We start from the raw sequence: 19,432 nt of genomic DNA on the forward strand, positions 1-19,432 counted from the left end.
TCTGTGTGCTGCTCTGGTTTGCCAGAAGTGGTTTTGTCATGCTGGCCACATGACCTGGAAGCTATACGCTGGCTCCCTCGGCCAATAATGTGAGATGAGCGCGCAACCCCAGAATCGGTCACGACTGGACCTAATGGTCAGGGGTCCCTTTACCTTTACCTTTATTCATGGGACAGGACAGTAATGAGGGGAGACATGAAACGACACTACTCGTGCAGTCCACACTTGGCTTCAGAAGTTGTGTCATCCTGTTCTTCATACTCCTGCCAAATTATTACTAATGTTTTGTATAAGCGAACTTTTGCATTCTCATAAATTTTTATTTAAACCAGTTCATTAACCTCTGAATGTACAAAGTGGCTTTTTAAAAATCTATACATGCAACACAAAGTTAATGCTAAGCAGCACAACTCGGCGTGGTTAAGCCAATGGTCTATCAAAAGACTACAAAACTAATTATTAGACAAACAGTAAGAACAGGCTTTTGTTAACATGTAAAATATACTGTGAACTTCCAAGAAACCAAGCATTTTCCTTAATTCAACACTGACTATATGTACTTTTTTAAAGTGGTCTGGTTAGGCTGCACTAAAAACAAACAAACACCAATTTCTCCATGCTATGTCATTCATGAAAACATTAAATAAATACACATTAAACAAAACTGGTTCCCAGCTGACATTTTCATCTTTGAACTCAGAACCAGAAAGCAGTATCTGAATTCATCAAAGTTCTTTTCAATCTAATGATAAGATCATAGCTGTAAAGTTTTCCCTTTTCTCCCGAGGAAGCCTATTCAGCATAAGGGAATTTCCCTTTTTAAAAAAGGGAGAACTTGACAGCTATGGATAAGATGTTCCATACAATGAGTTTGCATGTCACACTTAGCCAAACGATAGCTTAGCATGAGCACACAAGTGTATGGGCTCCAGGGGACAGGATTGTGATCACTTTGCTCCTCCCTGGCTATTCTGGGGAATCACTAGGGAAACCCAGTCAGATGGGTGGATTATAAATAATGTGTTGTTGTTGTTGTTGTTGTTGTTGTTGTTGTTGTTGTTGTTGTTGTTATGCGTTGTACTGAGCTAAGCTGTGGCTTGGCTTAGTCATGTGTCATCCAAACACAGGACTAACCATGAGCCGTAAACAAGGTTTGATCCTACCAGTGGATGTTGTTTACTCAGGGGAGCTAAACCAGGAGCCTGGATTTGAATAACACCCAAGCCGAAACATGGCTTGGTTCGGCGCAGCAACAGAACACCCGGGGGGGGGGACAAAGAGGCTGCTGTATTTTCTCCAGGAGCCCACACTAAACTATGGTTTGGTTTAGCATGAAGTAAAAACCAGGACAATGTTGTTAGGTTTGTTCTGATTTGTTTTGTCTTCTTCTTTAAACATTCAGTTTTACCATTCGGGTTTTTTAATAATGGTACAGCCTAGGAAATTTCTGAACAATTGCTATTTACTAATTTCTGCAGCAGATGTAGTTCTCATTTTTGTACATGAATAACTAAAAGTTGTGCTTAAAAACACAAACAACAAAAATAAAGCAAATCTTCCTTTGTGCGTAGCTACCCAATAGACTCTGCCTAGGCCAATTGTGTTCTGCTTGTCAATTTGACTTTTTGCTTCCTAAAGCGTAAATCATTTGTTTGCTGTGCTTTGCCTTCCTTCACAAGAAGGAAAACAAAGCAGCTCAACAATACTTTCTGTTCACATTTATACTAACTGAAATAGCACAGCGTAACAAGAAGAATGAAACTTTAAAATTGTTAACTTTATTCTAACAATCCATATCTATTGGTGGATACATCTTGCTAAGAAACTCTATTTACATCACAAAATGGCCAATTGTATTCTTACTCCACCCGCCTTGAGCATGAAGAAATATCAGCAACCGTCGTGGAACTATTTCATATTGTGCTTGGTATGCAACTCCTAGAACTTAATGCTAAAAAGATTAAGAGCCTGGGTCACATCAGTGTGCCCATGCAGGCACCTGATAGCTTCTTTCTGATATTATCCGGATCTGGTTGTTGTAGGAAATTTTTAATATCACATGATAGGCAAAGCACTGACATCAAAGGGCAGACAAGCGTAATATTTGGAGCAATGGATCAAATACTCCTCTCCATGGTGGAGCTCTGAAAAGCTGTTTCTGCAAATTTGAAGCTTTATCCTGTTGTACTTGACACCGATTGGCTCCTTCTTCCCCTTGTGATGTCACAAAGATCTACACCAGGCATCCCCAAGCTTCAGCCCTCCAGATGTTTTGGACTACAATTCCCATCATCCCTGACCACTGGTCCTCTTAGCTAGGGATCATGGGAGTTGTAGGCCAAAACATCTGGAGGGCTGCAGTTTGAGGATGCCTGGTCTACACTGTCTCTGAAGCTGTATTTAACTTCCAAATAAAAGTTTTCATTTTTCAGAGTAATATGGAAGATGATGAACATTTATTTAAATTATTGTTGCAAGGTTAAAGGAAAATGCCATCTCTGGGCAGTAGACAAAACTAAAAGCAATGTCAACAAGCAATAACTGCAGATTAATCAACATGTTAGAACAATGAACAGCCTGGCTTTAAAACATGAAGCCAAATGCCTTCAAGTCCTTTTCAACGATTAGCTAGCCATACACGCCTTGTTCCATAAACTAGGGGCCACCAGTGAAAAGGTCCTCTCTCTAATGCTTACTACTGTCATATATTTACAGTGGGCTAACAAACAATGTCTCAGTAAAATGAAAAAAAATCCTTCAGTAGCACCTTAAAGACCAACTAAGTTTTTTTTTTCATTTTACTTCGACCCAGACCAACATGGCTACCTACCTGTAATCAAAACAATGTCTCAGACACTGATCTTAAGGCACAAGCAGGTTCGTATGGATGAAAAGTGTTCTTCAAACAACCCAGTCCTGTACTATTTAGAACTTAAGAGGTGAAAACCAGCACCTTCAACTGGGCTGAGAAACACTAGCAACCAGTTCAACTGAAGACTATTGGTGTTAGGATCTGACCAGCTAGTCTAAACAAATACTCACTCAACAAATATACTCTGTACCAGCTAAAGTTCCTGAGTCAACTTCAAAAACAGCCCCATGTAGAATTGAGGACACTGCAGCAGCCTAGCCTAGTACACGGGTGTCAAACACAAGGCCCGGGGGCCAAATCCGGCCCGCCAGACCTTGTCATGTGGCCCGCCGAGCGCCCCAGCCAGCGGGACCCAGCAGCGGGACCTTGCTGCTGAAGCGCCGCACCGACAAAGCGCCGACAAACAGCTGGGGCCTGGGGGGGGTAGAAAGGCGCTGCGTGGAGCACCCCGAGCCACAGCAGGAGAAGGAGGAGGCAGCTTGCCGGGTCAGTGCCCAGCAGCGCCGCACGGAGAGTCCTGAGCCTCTGCGACGCAGCAGTGCTCTGTAGCACTTTGAATCCTCCTCCTCCTGCCATGGCTCGGCGGCTGGAAACGGCTGCTGCTGCTGCTGAAGCACAGACAAAGCACCCAGCAGCGCCGCGTGGAGGAGGATTCAAAGTGCTACAGAGCACTGCTGCGTCCCAGAGGCTCGGCACCGGCCCGGCAAGCCGCCTCCTCCTCCTCTTGCCTCAGCTCCTCCTCCTCCTGCCGTGGCTCAGCCTCATAAACGTGAGCTCAGCAGCGGCTCAGCCTCATGAACGTGCAACCCTGAGGCTTTACGCACGTCTCCTAAAACAGACACCCGCTGCCTCACGCTGCACAGGAAATGCTTTTTGCCCCTGGGTCCCTTCGCACTCTTTTCTGGCGCTGAATCAAGGCGGCGACCCCCCCCTTCCCTTTCTTTCTTCCTCTCTCTCATTCTTATTCTTTCTTTCCCTCTCCTTCCTTCCTTCTTTATCTCTGTCTTCTCTCCATCTTTCTTTTTCTTTCCTTCTTTATTCCCTTCTTTCTTTCCTACTCTTCTTTCTCTCCCCTCTTTCCTTCCTCTCTCCCTCCTGCTCCCTCTTTTCTTTCTTCCTTCCTTCCTTCCTTCCTTCCTTCCTTCCTTCCTTCCTTCCTTCCTTCCTTCCTTCCTTCCTTCTGTCCTTCCCATCTTTCTTCCTCTCCCTCATTCTTATTCTTTCTTTCCCTCTCTACTTCCTTCCTTCTTTCTCCCTTTCCGTCTTCTCTCCCTCTTTCTTTTTCTTTCCTTCTTTATTCCCTTCCTTCTTTCCTACTCTTCTTTCTCTCCCCTCTTTCCTTCCTTCCTCTCTCCCTCCCACTCCTTCTTTTCTTCCTCCCTCCCTCCCCTCCCCTCCCTCTCCCTCTCCTCAGAAACATAGGATGCTGCTTTATACTTCTGGCCCTTAAACCCTGGAACCAGGAGAGCAGCTCCAGTGAGTCAACCTCAGCCAGTCCCTTTGGTGAAGGGTGGTGGCTCACTGGCAGAACATCTGTCCTGCATGCAGAAGGACCCCAGCATCTCCAGGTACCAGTAGCTCTGCAAAGCTCCTGCATGAAACCCTAGCGAGCCTCCACCACCCAGTGCAGTTACCAAAAATCATTTTTCAATAAATTGTACAATAATTGTACATTTGAATATCTACTTGCCATTATTCTGACTATGTTTCTGCTTTCAGAGCTAGTTATTACTGACATTATTACAAAAAAACAGTAATAATTGAATGCAGTGACAATAATTTATGATAATAAAGAGTGGACACATAGTCCTACAGATACAACCGGCCCTTTCAGGGTGACCAAACTGCTGATGCGGCCCCTGATGAATTTGAGTTTGACACCCCTGGCCTAGTACATAGACAATTGAAGCAATGTCCCCTTTCTCTAGAGAGTTCAAGCGGTACTTCTTTTAAGATACATGACATGTCTAAAAGCAAGACTAGCTGAGTCTAGTGTTTGTTTGGCAAATTTGCACCTCCGACGTTTTCATCTGTGAAATCGGGTTTAGTCTGCATACCAGGACATCTCTTTTTATATTACGTCCATCTTCACCCAAACTTCCTTCCTCCTCTTTCATTCAACCCTTTGGCATTTTAAGCTCCTATTACACATTTCTTGAGTTTCCCCCCTGCTAATTACTCCCAAAATGTATGTTTTCTATTAATAGTCACTTTATATTGAATCTATTCAAACGTAAATAGAGTTGTTTTCCTGACAACTGTACTTTCAGTAGGCCTTGAACAGCTTTCCTATCTAGAAAGGGTTTTGATATCTGATTGTCCTTCAGTAAAACTACAATAAGGAATAAGGACATGGAGAATTTAACAGAGCTGGAAGTACGAAGATTGGACAGTAGACCTCTATCGCTTCAAAGTGCAAGATACCTAAACGGATTGGGGAAGACACACGATAAAAGCTTATAAAATTATAAATCAAGCGGTGAAAGTAGACTGGTTTTCCCACTGTCCCATAAAACCATCACTTTGGATCAGCCAATTAAATTAATTAGCAGTAGAAGATTCAGGACACACAAGGCATAATTAACTTATGGAATTCACTGCCACAATGTGTGTTCATTATCACATCAATTCTGGTGATGGCCAATGTGGTAGAAGGTGTTAAAGGGGAATTAGGAAGCCATGACAATAATTAAAGTGATCCCATCTTCTGATAAAGCACAGCCTCTTTTGCAATAATAATAATAATAATAATAATAATAATAATAATAATAATAATTTATTTATACCCCGCCCATCTGGCTGGGATTCCCCAGCCACTCTGGGCGGCTTCCAACAGAAGTATTAAAATAAAATAAATTATTAAACATTAAAAGCTTCCCTAAACAGGGCTGCCTTCAGGTATCCTCTAAAAGTCTGGTAGTTGTTTTTCTCTCTGACATCTGGTGGGAGAGCATTCCACAGGGCGGGTGCCACTACCGAGAAGGCCCTCTGCCTAGTTCCCTGTAACTTGGCTTCTCGTAGCGAGGGAACCGCCGGAAGGCCCTTGGTGCTGGACCTCAGTGTCCGGGCAGAACGATGGAGGTATATAGATAACTGGGGATATGACTGGAGACAGGGTAACAGAAATGAAAGCACAACAGGATAAATATTGTACAATGCTCACTCCACAGAATTATTATACGGTAACTTATTTGGTTATTTGCTTAGGTATGTAACTTGACTTGCCCTACATTGCTCTGAGCCACTTTAACCTTCACAGCAAAAAAATTACAAATGTTCAGAACCAGCATAATGTATATAATGCTTAATTTCCAAAGAGCAATACTGGATTTCATTGCTTAGAGCTGATCATAGCAACGGTGCTGTCGATGTTTTTAATACACAGTTTGCCGTTCTGATCCTTGACAAGTTACCTTTCAGAGGATTACAAGAAATATATTCCATCTTAGCGGGGGTTTCTCTTCTCTTTTTCTTTTTTTAAAAGTCAATATTTTCACCAGTTGCAGATAGCATTTAATTTCTATTTATTTTTCTGTTCTTGTAACAGAAACTTAAAATGAAAGTAGCATGATTGACAAGTACCTCACAGGCAACCCTGGCAACACTTAATTCGACTCCCTCTCCTTTGGCTCCTTAAGCAAAATTCCTCCGCAACTGTTCGTCTTCACAGTAACTCCCACAAAGCTCATTACTGCCAGCCTTAGTCTATCCCTCATGTTGCACATTTATCTCTGGGGGGCATTATCAACATGTGGCACATGCCCTTGATATGCACAGAAGAGCCTGCGCCCCAGGACAGCAGCACACATGACAATAGTGTTGACTCTCAGTCCATTATGGTTGCTGGGATGTAACCGAGAAATCTAATAACTGTGACAGTGGGCCTTTGGGTTCTGGCTTGCCTTTTCCAGACAGTGAAGCTGCACAGACACTAATGAAAGGTTAAATGAATAGGAATAGCTGACAAGAGGTACAATGAAGAAGGGGCTTGGTAATCTACAGACACTGAGCAGAGATCTTTGGCTCAAGCAGAGAAAGGACAGCACATCAGCAAGTCACAATATTTAAAACAGCTTGCTATACACAGAGGCTTTTGTGTCTGGGTACATGTCTGGCTCTGGAAGGAAAAAAGACCCTGAAAAGGAATTCCAGCATGGGGCACTTCGGCAAATGTAAGGTCACAAAGAGGGAAAAATGTTTTCTGTGTGCTGCTACATCTTTGTACAGAACATTAAAAAAGCAGCTATTAAAAAGACACATGAATCACAACTTTTAAGGACAATGAGGCCTGCCTGGCAATTACAGCTGCCTTTCAGAAGAATCCCAACTGATAGTGGAAATGAGTGTTGATGCTGCATACGTATTTCTTTAAGAACCAAAGTCATTCATAATCCATGCATCACTTTGCCTGCATTTCTTCTTCCTAGAGCTATCAACTTCATTAGCATGAATGTGCAGTATCTGAAAAGGAAAAGGATTGAAAGATGCAGCTGAAAAAACCAACAAGGTTTACAATTTTTTAAAGTCACCTTTTGACTTGAAACAATGACAATGATTTTTTTCAGCACATTTGGGTACTTGATAACTCCTACTCATTTGCTGAGGTGATAATTATGTTCACAAAACATACCAAAATGCCATAGGTTTCCACCCCCCCTCCAATCGAAGGCAAGGGTAGAAGGACAAATAAAGCCGATAGACACAATGGGAAAATATTTTAAACAAACCTATTAAAGAACAGCTGTCAAGAGAGAGCTAAAGGATGGGGTGTGTGTGAGATGCATCTCCCCAGAACAGAAAGTAACCTGATCACAATACAATGGTACCTCGGTTTACAAACACAATTGGTTCCAGAAGTCTGTACTGTACTTAACCTGAAGCATACTTAACCTGAAGCGAACTTTCCCATTGAAAGTAATGGAAAGTGGATTAATCTGTTCCAGACGGGTCCGCGGAGTACTCAACCTGAAGCGTACTTAACCCGAGGTATGAGTGTAATTGCTTCCGGAAGTCTGTACTTAACCTGAAGCGTACTTAACCTGAAGCGAACTTTCCCATTGAAAGTAATGGAAAGTGGATTAATCCATTCCAGACAGGTCCACGGAGTACGGAGTACTTAAACTGAAAATACTCAAACCAAGGCGTACTTAAATCGAGGTATGACTGTATTGTGTTTGATATAACCTTAAGCATCTTTAATCAGAAGTATGTTTCAATGACTTCAATAAGGTTTACTCCAATAATATTTAGTACATGCAAGACTGCAGTTGTGCAACCCAGTCTTCTACCTGTTTATTCAGAAGCCCCGCCAGGTTCAGGAAGCCTTAATCTTAGCTAAGTGCACACCCAGGATTACAGCCCAAGGCTGTGCTCATATTCAACAGGGTAAGCCCTACTGAATTCTAAGAAACATTTCTGAGTGAGCAGGCAGAGGATGAACAGTATTTTTTTTCTTTAAGCTTTAACACCCTGATTCTAAAGACATTTGCTTTAGGTAAATCCTATATATTTCAGTGGACTTGCTCCTATTTAAACATGACTGAGTTCACTTAAACCCACAGTCTCAATCATACCCTTAATGTGTTTTTTTACGATGCACTAACATTAAGTGCCGCTGTGGTCTAAAACACTGAGCCTAGGGCTTGCCGATTAGAAGGTCGGTGGTTCGAATCCCCACGATGGGGTGAGCTCCTGTTGCTCAGTCCCTGCTCCTGCCAACCTAGCAGTTCGAAAGCACCTCAAAGTGCAAGTAGATAAATGGGTACCACTCTGGCGGGAAGGTAAATGGCATTTCCGTGCGCTGCTCTGGTTTCACCAGAAGCAGCTTAGTCACACTGGCCACATGTCCCGGAAGCTGTACGCTGGCTCCCTCGGCCAGTAAAGCGAGATGAGCACCGCAACCCCAGAGTCGTCCGCAACTGGAGCTAACGGTCAGGGGTCCCTTTACCTTTACCATTAAGTGTACATGCATTACAGTACATTGTATTTTAAACAGTGAAAGACACTTCCTAAGCTAGAGCTCTGTGCCCATTTTTTATATACTTGGGACTCCCCAGCAATGGAAGTGTCAGCTGAGCTTTGCATCAATGAAACTGCCCCATACACAGTTTACTGAAGGATCTATGCGGGCAGTATCTGTACTTCAGATTGCAGGTAAATGGTAGATATTTAATATCTATCTATATGCTCCCCTTTGCACACAAACCACCCCCATGGCAACCTCCTGCATATTCCCCCTTTCACACATTGCAACTGCTAAGCTCCCTTGTCGCCTTTCACCCAATTCCGAAGCCACCATCTCCTGTAGACCCTACTGTCATCTTCACCCACATTCCCATGCCTCCTGCTCCTCCATTTTGCAACACACAGAGAGAGAGACACACACCAACTAATAATAATAATAATAATAATAATAATATATTTACAGTATCTTTAAGATAAATAGAATCTTCAGCAGCTTGAGGAGGAAGAGATGGGGCAAAGGATGAAGAAAGAACTGTGAGGGAGGTGGGCTTTCCCCCCATCCTCTGGAACCCCTAGGATACCCAACAAACCTGCTGTACCTGGAACTGGGTTTGGAGGGTGCAACTTTAATGCAACCTAGCTGTGGGCAGCCTGAGGAAGGACCATCTACCTGCCCATAAGAAGCAAGTCTAGAGTGATGTCTGCTGTTTCCAGGAACTCTTCTTATGTGAGACTTTTGTGGGTGAGCTGAGAGTTTTTTTGGACCCGAGAACCCACAGGCTGAGAGGGAGGAAGTAAACTAAATTGGTATACATGTAACTTTGTAATTAACTTTGTAACTAAGGTGCTACTGGAAGGATTTTTTTATAAAAAACTATTTTGCTTCAACTATTTCAGACCAACAGGGTGCCTACCTGTAACTTTGTATTTAAAGTAACATCTTTACAGTATATGCAACTGTGGTTTTTTGCAACATTGTGAGCCCAACACCAAACAACAAAATGCCCGTTGCAACTAAGTCTGGAAATGTATCTGTGGACTTGTAGAGTATATTAGGCTGCCAATCCCATGTCAATCAATGGGACTTGACTTGTCCCACTCCATGGCTTTCAATGGGACTTAAGATATGGACACATTAGTGATGAAAAATCAGTGAGGTCGTTTATCCCAGCTGCATTCCAAGTTGCATTTCTACATTGCTACACAAGAGGCCGGGGTGGGGGGTGGGGGTGGGGAGAGATGTCTTCACCCAATGCAACATTACCTAATTGTCTCCTCATGCCTGCAACCCCCCCCCCAAAAAAAATCCTATTATTCCATGAAGCTGTCATCTGTGCAGGTGCAACGACTGTCTCAAATGTGCACACGACTCACTGAACTCACGTGTCAAATAAGATGGAAGCTGTTTTCATAGATTCATAGAATTGTAGAGTTGGAGGGTACCCCCAAGGGCCATCTAGTCCAACCCCCCTGAAATCTCAAGAATGTCAGCTAAAGCATCAAAGGGGAAACACATCAAACAGCAGCATTTCTCAATAACCTACAGGATGCATATGAACTGCGGCCAACATCATGTGAATCTGGAACATCATATGTATTTGGCTTCAAACAGCAGCAGTGGGAGCACATTGGAGCTGGAGTAAACAAAAAAAGCCCTTGTCATGACTAGTTTATGCTGGATTGCAGCATATTTCTCTAAAATGGACTAAGTAACAATAATACCAAAGGGTGCCTGTTACTTCCTCATCTGTACCTACCCTAGATGTCTTACATAACAATGGTATTATCACAGAAATTTCTTAAGAAAAGGAGATTACTTTCATTTCAGTAATACTTTTGATTTCAAGAATGGTAATAGGCCATTTCAAGCTTCACTCTTTATACACACTAACCTGGGAGCAGTGTTAGAAACTGAGATATGAAAGCTGGGAGCTAAATGGCATCTTAAACTTGCGGTAAGTTATGGGTGCAACAATGGAATGCCTAGGCGCGCTTTTTTATAACAAGAATACAAAGCTGAAAATGAATGAACTGCAGCTAAAATATTATGTTAATTTTTCACATGGTCTAGTCCTTCCCCTGCCCACCCCCCTAATGTTCTTAAGAGGGTCTCTTCTCCAGTCTTCAGAGAGTAGCTGGAAGTGGGGAGGCAGAAAAGGGTCCTCCTTTCCGTCCACTCTGCAGTTTTAATCTGAAATCTAAGGCACAGTACTGTGCCCAGAGCTCACGCTAATGAAATTCCCTGTCACAAAAATGTGCCTAGAACAATGGGAGTCTCGAACACTGCCTTGCAGTAAGCCCTATTAAACGTAATGGGAGCTAGTTTTGAGGAGACAGGTAAAGCACTGCATTGTAAGCCTATTTTTAAGATATCAAGCTTCTCCCATACATAATAAGTTTCAAAGGTGCCTGGGTATGTACTATATGAATGAAAAGGACTTGGCTGGGGAGGTTAAGGGGAGGAACTCCTCTGAAAATCAAAACCAGATGCTGTCACTGAAATCAATATTTTGCATATACAGAGACATTATATGTATGTACACACACACACACACACACACACACACACACACACACACACACCATACAGTCATCCAGAAAACAGGAGCTGTTGGGAACATTTGATTCATCAGGAGAAATACAGTACAAGAACAGCATCAGGTTAAGAACGGACCTCCGGAACAAATTAAGTTCTTAACCAGAGGTACCACTGTACTTAGACTTGAGGCACTGACAACTAAATCAGGATTCTGCTTCTTCTAGTTCTCCACAAAGGACTTTAACCAATAATCTTCTACAGGTATTTCAGATATTATTTTATAAACATGCACAGAGGGGGAGAAAGAAATGAGGCACTGCTTCCCCTAGAAGCTAAGTGTTCTTGATTTTAACTCAGCAACTTTTTCAGTGCCAAAGCTTAAAGAGATGTGGGGGATAAATGGGACCATCTGGTATATCACATAAAAGGTAAATATTACTTATTGTCCATTAAAAAAAGAACTCTCGCCTAAACATTTTCAATTCACACTTGACTTAGAAACCTTGTACCTTGAAACCTTAGATGGTGCAATTCTTGTACACTTTGTAGGAAATGATTGTCTGCTTTTCAAGAATTAAGGCTGCTACGCTAATGCTAACTTAACTTGGAAATAAGTTCAACTGATATAAAAAGCAGAACATACACTTGCAAATAAATGTGTTGAGGACCAGGATGTACATGTAAGAAAAACAGAGAACATATGAATAACACACATATTAGGAGTCATTTGATGGCTCAGAGTGTTTCCCTTTCCCCCTTTCTTTTAACAGAAAACTGGAAATGCCAATAGTAATTTTCTCACTCTGTTTTGACTAAAATAATATTTACACAGAGTATGTGTAATGACTTTTCCCCCTTGTTAAATCCCTTATGTATCTGAGTACTGGATACAATGGAATTACAATTATTTAGCAGGCTATAAATAATGTATCTGGCATGCGCAATTGATATTTAGCATGTCTTATTAGAACTATAAAAGGCTCATTATAGATCAGCAAATCATTTCAAACAAGCAAGTTCAGCTGTGAAATACCGAAGGAAACCTTTACTGTACATTGCTGATATGCCTGTGTGTGTGTGTGTGTGTGTGTGTGTGTGTGTGTGTGTGTGTGTTAATGGATATATATTTAATTTAATACAGTGAGGAACATACCGCCCAGAATAATTTTTTATTTAAAAAAATGCCAAGACACAAACAAACTTCATAACTGCACCACTTCGATGACTGATTTAATAATTTAATTTAATTTAATAAATTGAAACAACAGGAGAATACCCTGCCTTTGGAAGAGGGTTGAGTGTCCAGTTTCGTCGTTCCTGAACAGCTGTATTCGCAAGCTTAAGTTGCTCAGCTAATTCCTGGCTTCCAAGGACTAATGTGGAAGCCAAATAAAAAGAAGGAAAGAAATTCACACACACAAAAAAGATCAATTTGCTATGAAAGATCAAATGAGAAAACTGTGGGGGCAGCACCAGGTCAGAGTTTAGAGAACTATGCAGGCCCTCTTGGGATGCCACACACTACCTGTCCCTGAGCTTATTGAAACGCCTAACGCTAACCCCTGTCTTTGCGCCACTCTTCTGGGCCCCAAGTGAATCATATCTGCCGCTGACAAGTCTAGCTGGGGGACCACAGCTGAAACATGAAAAGTGCTTTTCTCTCTCCCCCCCCCACCAAATCAGGCAGATTTCTGGGCAGTGGTGGTGGGGAAAGAGGACACAGCGTTGACTCAGTGACATGGCGAGATGAAACAAGAGGTCCAGGCCAGTCTTGGAGCTTTGCAGATAAAAGTAATCAAATGACACTCCTGGAATGCAAATTGGCATTCTTGGACTGCAGCAATTGCGCAACCCATGAAACATCCTTGACAGCAAAGCAAGATTAGGACAAAATGTTATGTAAAAGCACTGAACGAAAAAAAGGAAAAGGGGGGAAAGGGGGGGCAGAAAAGAAGATTGCTTGAAAATTCAAACAGATCACATTTACACACCGTAACATTGCAGGAGTCAAGTCCGCTCCTCGGCCTCATTCTTTTTACTGCTTTGTTTCATGTAAATGCATAACCCAGTGTGTCAAAGAGACACACACACACAGAGAGAGATCCTGATCTCTGTACACTTGTAAGAATGGAAAACATTCGGAGCAGTGGAAATAAACATGTGTGCCTGCTACATTTCTTGCAATGTAAATATTTTTAAAGTTAACTATTTTCCAAAACATTTCTAAATAGATCTTTGCTACATCAAAACTAGTGTTGAGTATATGGACCAGTGCAAGAACATGGATTATATTTAGCTCATTGTGAATTAATAATACTTAATACCCAGTCACCGTAGGCAGCCTCTAGGCCAGGTGGAATGAAATCTCCTTAATGTACAACCTGAAAAGTGTTTTATTATCCCTAGATTTTTTAAAAAGAAAAACTTCATGAAACTGGAAAAGCTTTTATGCAAACACACACAAGTCAGAAGTTAGGACTTCTGACACTGTAAGCGTGCATATCCCCTTATTTACATTTCAGGCTGAAGCTTCCTGAAATTTTTAAGGACAAGAGATGTTCTATGCTTTCTTGCAATGACTTGATATTCCTCAGAAGATCTGCTGATCAGGCAGACTTATTAAATATTACTGGATGAATGAACTTATTAAAATGCAAGCGCTCCCCGTCCCTGTTTCTAAATGGTAAAAAAAGTCTCATTAATTACTGTTTTAAAAAAGTAATTACTCTCCATGGAAGATAAGCAATGATACACATGCTATATTGAAAAAAATACAAAAGGGTGATAAAAATAAAATAAATGCTCACTTCTGTATTATAAGATTTCATTTGCCATGTCAGGAAACGTGTGAAGGATTTGAGAAGAGGTCTGTAATGTTTCACTGTGACTTTTGAACTAAAAGTCATTTCTACTGAGTGGCACAATCTCCCCCCCCACACACACACACGAAAAAAATATACTTTAATGCTGGATCTACTTAGATTATTACATGATGTCCTTTGTGCATCAATTTTACAACAGCTTGACTCTAGGGTAAATGAGAAGCACCATAAACTGCAGTCTGCTTTCAAAACCACTTTAATTTCTGTCAGTGCTGCGGTTGCCACAGTCCTGAGCGCATGATGCGCCACTTTTACCCACCCACCTCCCCTCTTTAGGGTTGCCTTCATTTGACAGTCACATCTCCTACACTCCAAGAGGGGCTTTGATCACTGGAACAAGACATGCCGCTCTACGGGGAAGGGGTGGCAGCGAGGAAACAGTATTTTCCCTAAACGCATTCTAATCACAGACGCAGAACGCAAGAGCATCTCATTCCCCAAGTGGGGCTTAGGAAAGCAACGCGCAGGGGTTAAAGTACACTTAAAATGCAAGGCAGCAAGCCCGGGAAGAATTCATCCCCACTCATCCCTAGACTAAAGGACCACCAAATTTCTTCGCTTGGGCCTTTTGGAAAGTGCTAGCAGAAATTAATGCAAACAGATAGTGTCCCTCTCTACATCTTCAAAAAGTGCCAGTTCTTTAATAAAATGTCCACATCAAAAACAGCCCAGGGGAAAAAAGGCTTCAGAAAGGTAGGTCTCCTGAGCTTCTTTTAATTCGCGTCAAGGGGGGGGGAGGTGAAGATTTTAATAATAATAATAATAATAATAATAATAATAATAATAATAATAATAATAATAGGCGTTTTGCAAATTCCTAAGAGCACCTGACGTCTCCCTTTCTCTATCTCTGCACAGATTCTTGAATCACTTTCGTTTCCTGTTTTCTATGGGGCTCGCTTCCCATGTGTCTCTCCGCAGACCCCTTTCCTAGAAGGCTAATCATAATGGCCCTCCACGAAGCGCCTGCCCGCCCGCCTGCCTTGCCCGCCTGCGCTCTGCCTTCTCCTTGCCCGCCCGCAGCACGAGCTTTCCTGCCCGGGACAAGTTCTGCTAACGAACCGCGCCGCCTGCAGAGGTGAAAACTGCCAAGCACATGACCGAAAAGTCGCGCGCAGGACCGGCGGCTTTGCACTTCTGGCCCGGGAGCCCGAGGCGCTGGAGATCGTATATACTGTAATACACTCTCTCACCCACTCGCACAGAGCTCAGTCACACCCCACCCCACCTCCCTTGCCGCCCCCCCCCCCACGCCCGATCGGCGACCCCCGATCTCTCCACTGCTGCACACAGACAGCCCTCCCTTCCAGGCTGCTCTTATCCAGCACCGCGTACCCAACACAACACACACCTCGAGCAAGGAGATTTTGGGGTCGGGGTGGTGGTAATCTCATTCCTTAGCCCCTCCCGTTTCCCGGCTCTTCTCCCTCACCTTGGATGCCAGGATCAGAAGGAAAAGAGCTCCCATCCCATTCTCCCTCCCCTCCCTCCTGAAGGGAAGATGGTGGGGAGGGGGGAGAGAGAGAGAGAAAAAAAAACACGACCCAACTTCAGGCCAACTTTCCAATCCGCGCTTCGCCGCCTTCGCCCCCCCCCCTTGTTTGTTTCGAAGGTTTTTGAGGAAACACGCTTCCTCGCAGGCGGGGCTGTTTGCATTACGGCACGCTTCAAAAGGCGCGCGCGCACACGCACACGCCACCCAAAAAAAAAACCCACAACTTTTTTTCTTTTTTTTAAAGGAAATGTTGGAAAAACTTCTTACCATTTCGGCATGCTGCTTGTCAAGGGCACCCCCCGGCTCTGGAAGTCCTCGCGGCGGCACCGGCCTTTCCTTCCTTCCTTCCTTCCTTCCTTCCTTCCTTCCTTCCTTCCTTCCTTCTTCCTTCCTTCCTTCTCCCCCCTCACCTTCCTCACACAAATTCCGCCCCCCCTTTCCTCTCTCAGCAACACCAACAAGAAATCTCCGCAGCCCTCCAGGTGATTTCCAGACACGCGCGTGAGGAAAAGTCTATCAGCCCCCCCCCTCCAAATCTTCGGTAGGGGGAGAGAGAGAGAAAGAAAGAAAGGGGGGAAGGGGCGGAAAGAGGAGGGGGGAATAAAAGGTTTGCTGAGGGGTCAAGAGGCGAGGAATGGGAGTCTGGTCCTGCCACAGGTTGGGGAAAAGGAGGGGGGAGGCTGTCCCCAATCTGAAAACACGGCGGCGGCGGCGGCGCTTCCCTCCTCTTCCCTCCTCCTCCTCCTCCTCCGCCGTCCCCTCCCGCCGCTACTGTACCTCAGAGCAGCTTGTTATTGGTCATGGGGAAGGCAGAGAGGAGGTGGGGAGGGGAAACGGGACACTTTTCTCCCCCCCCCTTTCCTAGGGCAAAGCCAGGAGACCCAAGGAGAGGCCGCCTGCGCCCAGCTGTCAAGGAAAAGTGAGGGGAAGCAAGCCGCCCAAACCGAGACCCGGGAAAACTTTTATTCTGAGGAGAGCGAAGCGCGGCGCGCGCGCCCGGGACTCCCCTCGCCCTCCTAACTGTGTCTGTCTGTCTGTCTGAGGCGCTTTCTCTCTCTTGGCGCGCTCTTGACGCCCCTTCCGGGCCGGTTCCTCCTCACGAGCGAGCGGCACAGCGGGCACACGCTCTCCCGCCGCCGCCGCTGCTCCTGCCTCGGCTTCCTTATCAGCTCAAGGCGTCCAGGCGCCGCTGGAGAGAAAGACGGAGCGAGAGGGAAGGAGGAGGGAGAAGCGGGAGCTGCTCCCCAAAGAGGAGAGCAAACTTGGGCCGCTCCTGAGGGGAGCTTTCCCTCTCTCTCTCTTTCTCTCTCCCCCCACCTTGCCCAGCTCACTTGTAGCCCCACTTCGCAGCTTCTTCCTTTCCCCTCACGGGCTGCTGTGCTTCGACCGCCCAAGCGCAGCCCTCGGGGATTTGTTTCTAAACGCCCACCGCCCGCCGCCCTTCCTAAGTTGCGCGGGTCACTCTGGGCAGCGCCGAGCCCGTCGGGGTTGTAAGTTGCCGCGCGAGGCTGGTCGCTTTGCTGGGCTCACAAGGCGAAGAGTCGCCACGGTGAGGCGGCGGTGGCGGCGGTAGCCCGGAGAGCAGCCCGCGAAAAGCCTGCGTCGGAGACCCCGCGAAAAGGCGCTCGCTCGCCGCCTCGGTCCCAACACGTGCCAAGGCGCCACAGACTAGGGGCTCTCAAAGTTGCGCATTATTGCTATTCCTTATCATTATTTTTTATTAATTTACTTTCTAAAAAGTTGCACGCTTCTTCCCTCAGCGTGCACGCGCGCCCTGTTCTCCTCCTCGCCCCGCCGGACGTTATTGGGCACGATGTTTTGGCACCGCTTGCCAAACTTCTGGGGCATCTAAACCAAGGAAGTAGTGGGTTGCCTTTCTTTCTTTCTTTCTTTCTTTCTTTCTTTCTTTCTTTCTTTCTTTCTTTCTTTCTTTCTTTCTTTCTTTCTTTCTTTCTTTCTTTCTTTCTTTCTTCAGGTCGCCCGTTTGAGTTAATCTGTCATGGCTCAGTTTCTCTCTCCATAACCCCCCCCTTTATTGGCCAAGTTCTGTGCAGGAACCCCTCGGTTTTGAGTCCACTCCCGTTTAACTGATCACGAAGTTTTACTCAGAGAAAGCCTGTTGAAGTGAATGGACCTCATCCATTCATTTCAGAGTAAAACTTAACTGACCTGACAGAATGGAGCACTTTGAGGCTGAAGCCCTATCTATAGGCAGGGACCCGAGAGCAAATCTCAAACTCGTTGAGTTAGCGTACTTCTGACTAAACTTATATATAGGGTAGCTCTATTAAATCAGCTACTTTCCAGGAGCTTGACTTGGCTGGTTCTTGCACTTAGAAACTAAAATACCAACCCCTCCTTATAGAGAACTTGCCTTTTTTTTCCTGTGTGTGTGTGTGTTAAAAAAAAAGCAAGCAAGTACTCATTAGAAGGAAAGGCCACATTCACAATTTCCTACAATAGGAATTCACATGAGTCAAAATGACTTCTTTAAAAAATAAAGTAAGTGTGGTGTTTAGTCTCCCTCCGAGGAGTATGCTTCCATCAATTAATATTCTCCTCCATCAAAATTCTTTGCTTGGCTCATTTGCCAACTGGAGGTTGCCTATTGTGTTAGTCACATTATCCTAGCCCTGCTCCTGTCCTGCTCTGATTTGGGAGGCTTCAAACACATCAAAAACCCTCACAACTTGCCTCCTACTTTCCTGCTCACCAAGCAGCTTCTCCCTCGCTCACGTTCTTCCCTGCCTGCCCCAATTCCAAGCAGCCACAACACATCTCTCCCCTCTTGCCAACCCAGCTTCTGCCCCACTCCTTCACCCTACTAGCTTTGTTATCCTAAGGACGGTGAACTCGTGGGCAGGCTTGGAGATGGAGGCTGTTGCTGGAAAATATAGCATTCTCCTGTTCTTCTGTTTCAGCCCCAAAAGCCACCCGTCTGCCTTCTCTCTCTTTGATATGCTCGCAGCATGACCAAGCCACACAGAAAACCAGAACAGGCTATAAAAAAAGAGACGTTTGCACTACAACAGAGTGAATGTGGTGGAGATTTGCAAATTTTGGTAAAGCTTGCAGCTTCAGGCAAGTTGCAGTCTCTGAGCCTACCTCAGAAGGTTGGCATGAGGAGAACATGCTCTGAGCTACTCGGAGGAAAGAGCTGTACTTTAATACAGAAAATATTTAAACATCTGCTAAACTTTGTATGGCTGCGATTGCCATCACTTTTACAATTAAGGCATCTGCTTCTACTGTAAGGAAGAGTGTGGCGTGTGCTGTTCTTAAGGGATGCACAGAAAGCAGACTTGATAAAACATCTGTAAGCTACGTATCCTCTCTCTCAGAATTTTACGTTTAAAATCCTAGAGGGAAGAGAAAATCTCATAAGGTCACAATCCGAACACTGCAGTGAGTTCTGCTATAGTTTTGAAAAGTTTAAACACTTTCCCAATCCCTCCCATTTGCAGAACATTCTGAGAGTCTTGGGGCTATCTGCTGAGGGGAAGGATCAGTCTTGTGAGAAAAAAAAACCATCCACATTAAGATGGATGCGATATTTACTTTAGACTAAATGGTGTTTTAGGGACAGAAAGTTAAAATTGCCACACTCTTATGTTCATGTTTCTGAACATTGCCTTCGAAATGAATTTTAAGAGAGAAAACAGCCTCCCAGCAGTTTATCA

The 19,432-nt window shown here is 44.3% G+C and overlaps 1 protein-coding gene across 3 annotated transcripts in view; it reads right to left on the reverse strand.

Annotated features, from left to right (window-relative positions):
* BNC2 (basonuclin zinc finger protein 2) overlaps positions 1-17,540 on the reverse strand; it is a 398,914-nt gene extending 381,374 nt beyond the window's left edge. For 2 of the 3 annotated variants that reach the window (XM_035140457.3, XM_035140455.3), the window contains exon 1: positions 16,020-17,540. In XM_035140457.3, the coding sequence (XP_034996348.1) occupies positions 16,020-16,022 (3 nt within the window). In that variant the 5' untranslated portion in view covers positions 16,023-17,540. Of the gene's footprint in view, positions 1-15,608; positions 15,787-16,019 lie in introns of those variants that run through there. The other variant, XM_060268829.2, reaches the window with a different exon arrangement.
* Between the last annotated feature and the right edge of the window lie 1,892 nt (positions 17,541-19,432).

Source organism: Zootoca vivipara, chromosome 15 (assembly GCF_965207765.1).
Source record: "Zootoca vivipara chromosome 15, rZooViv2.hap1.1, whole genome shotgun sequence".
Classification (NCBI taxonomy): domain Eukaryota; kingdom Metazoa; phylum Chordata; class Lepidosauria; order Squamata; family Lacertidae; genus Zootoca; species Zootoca vivipara.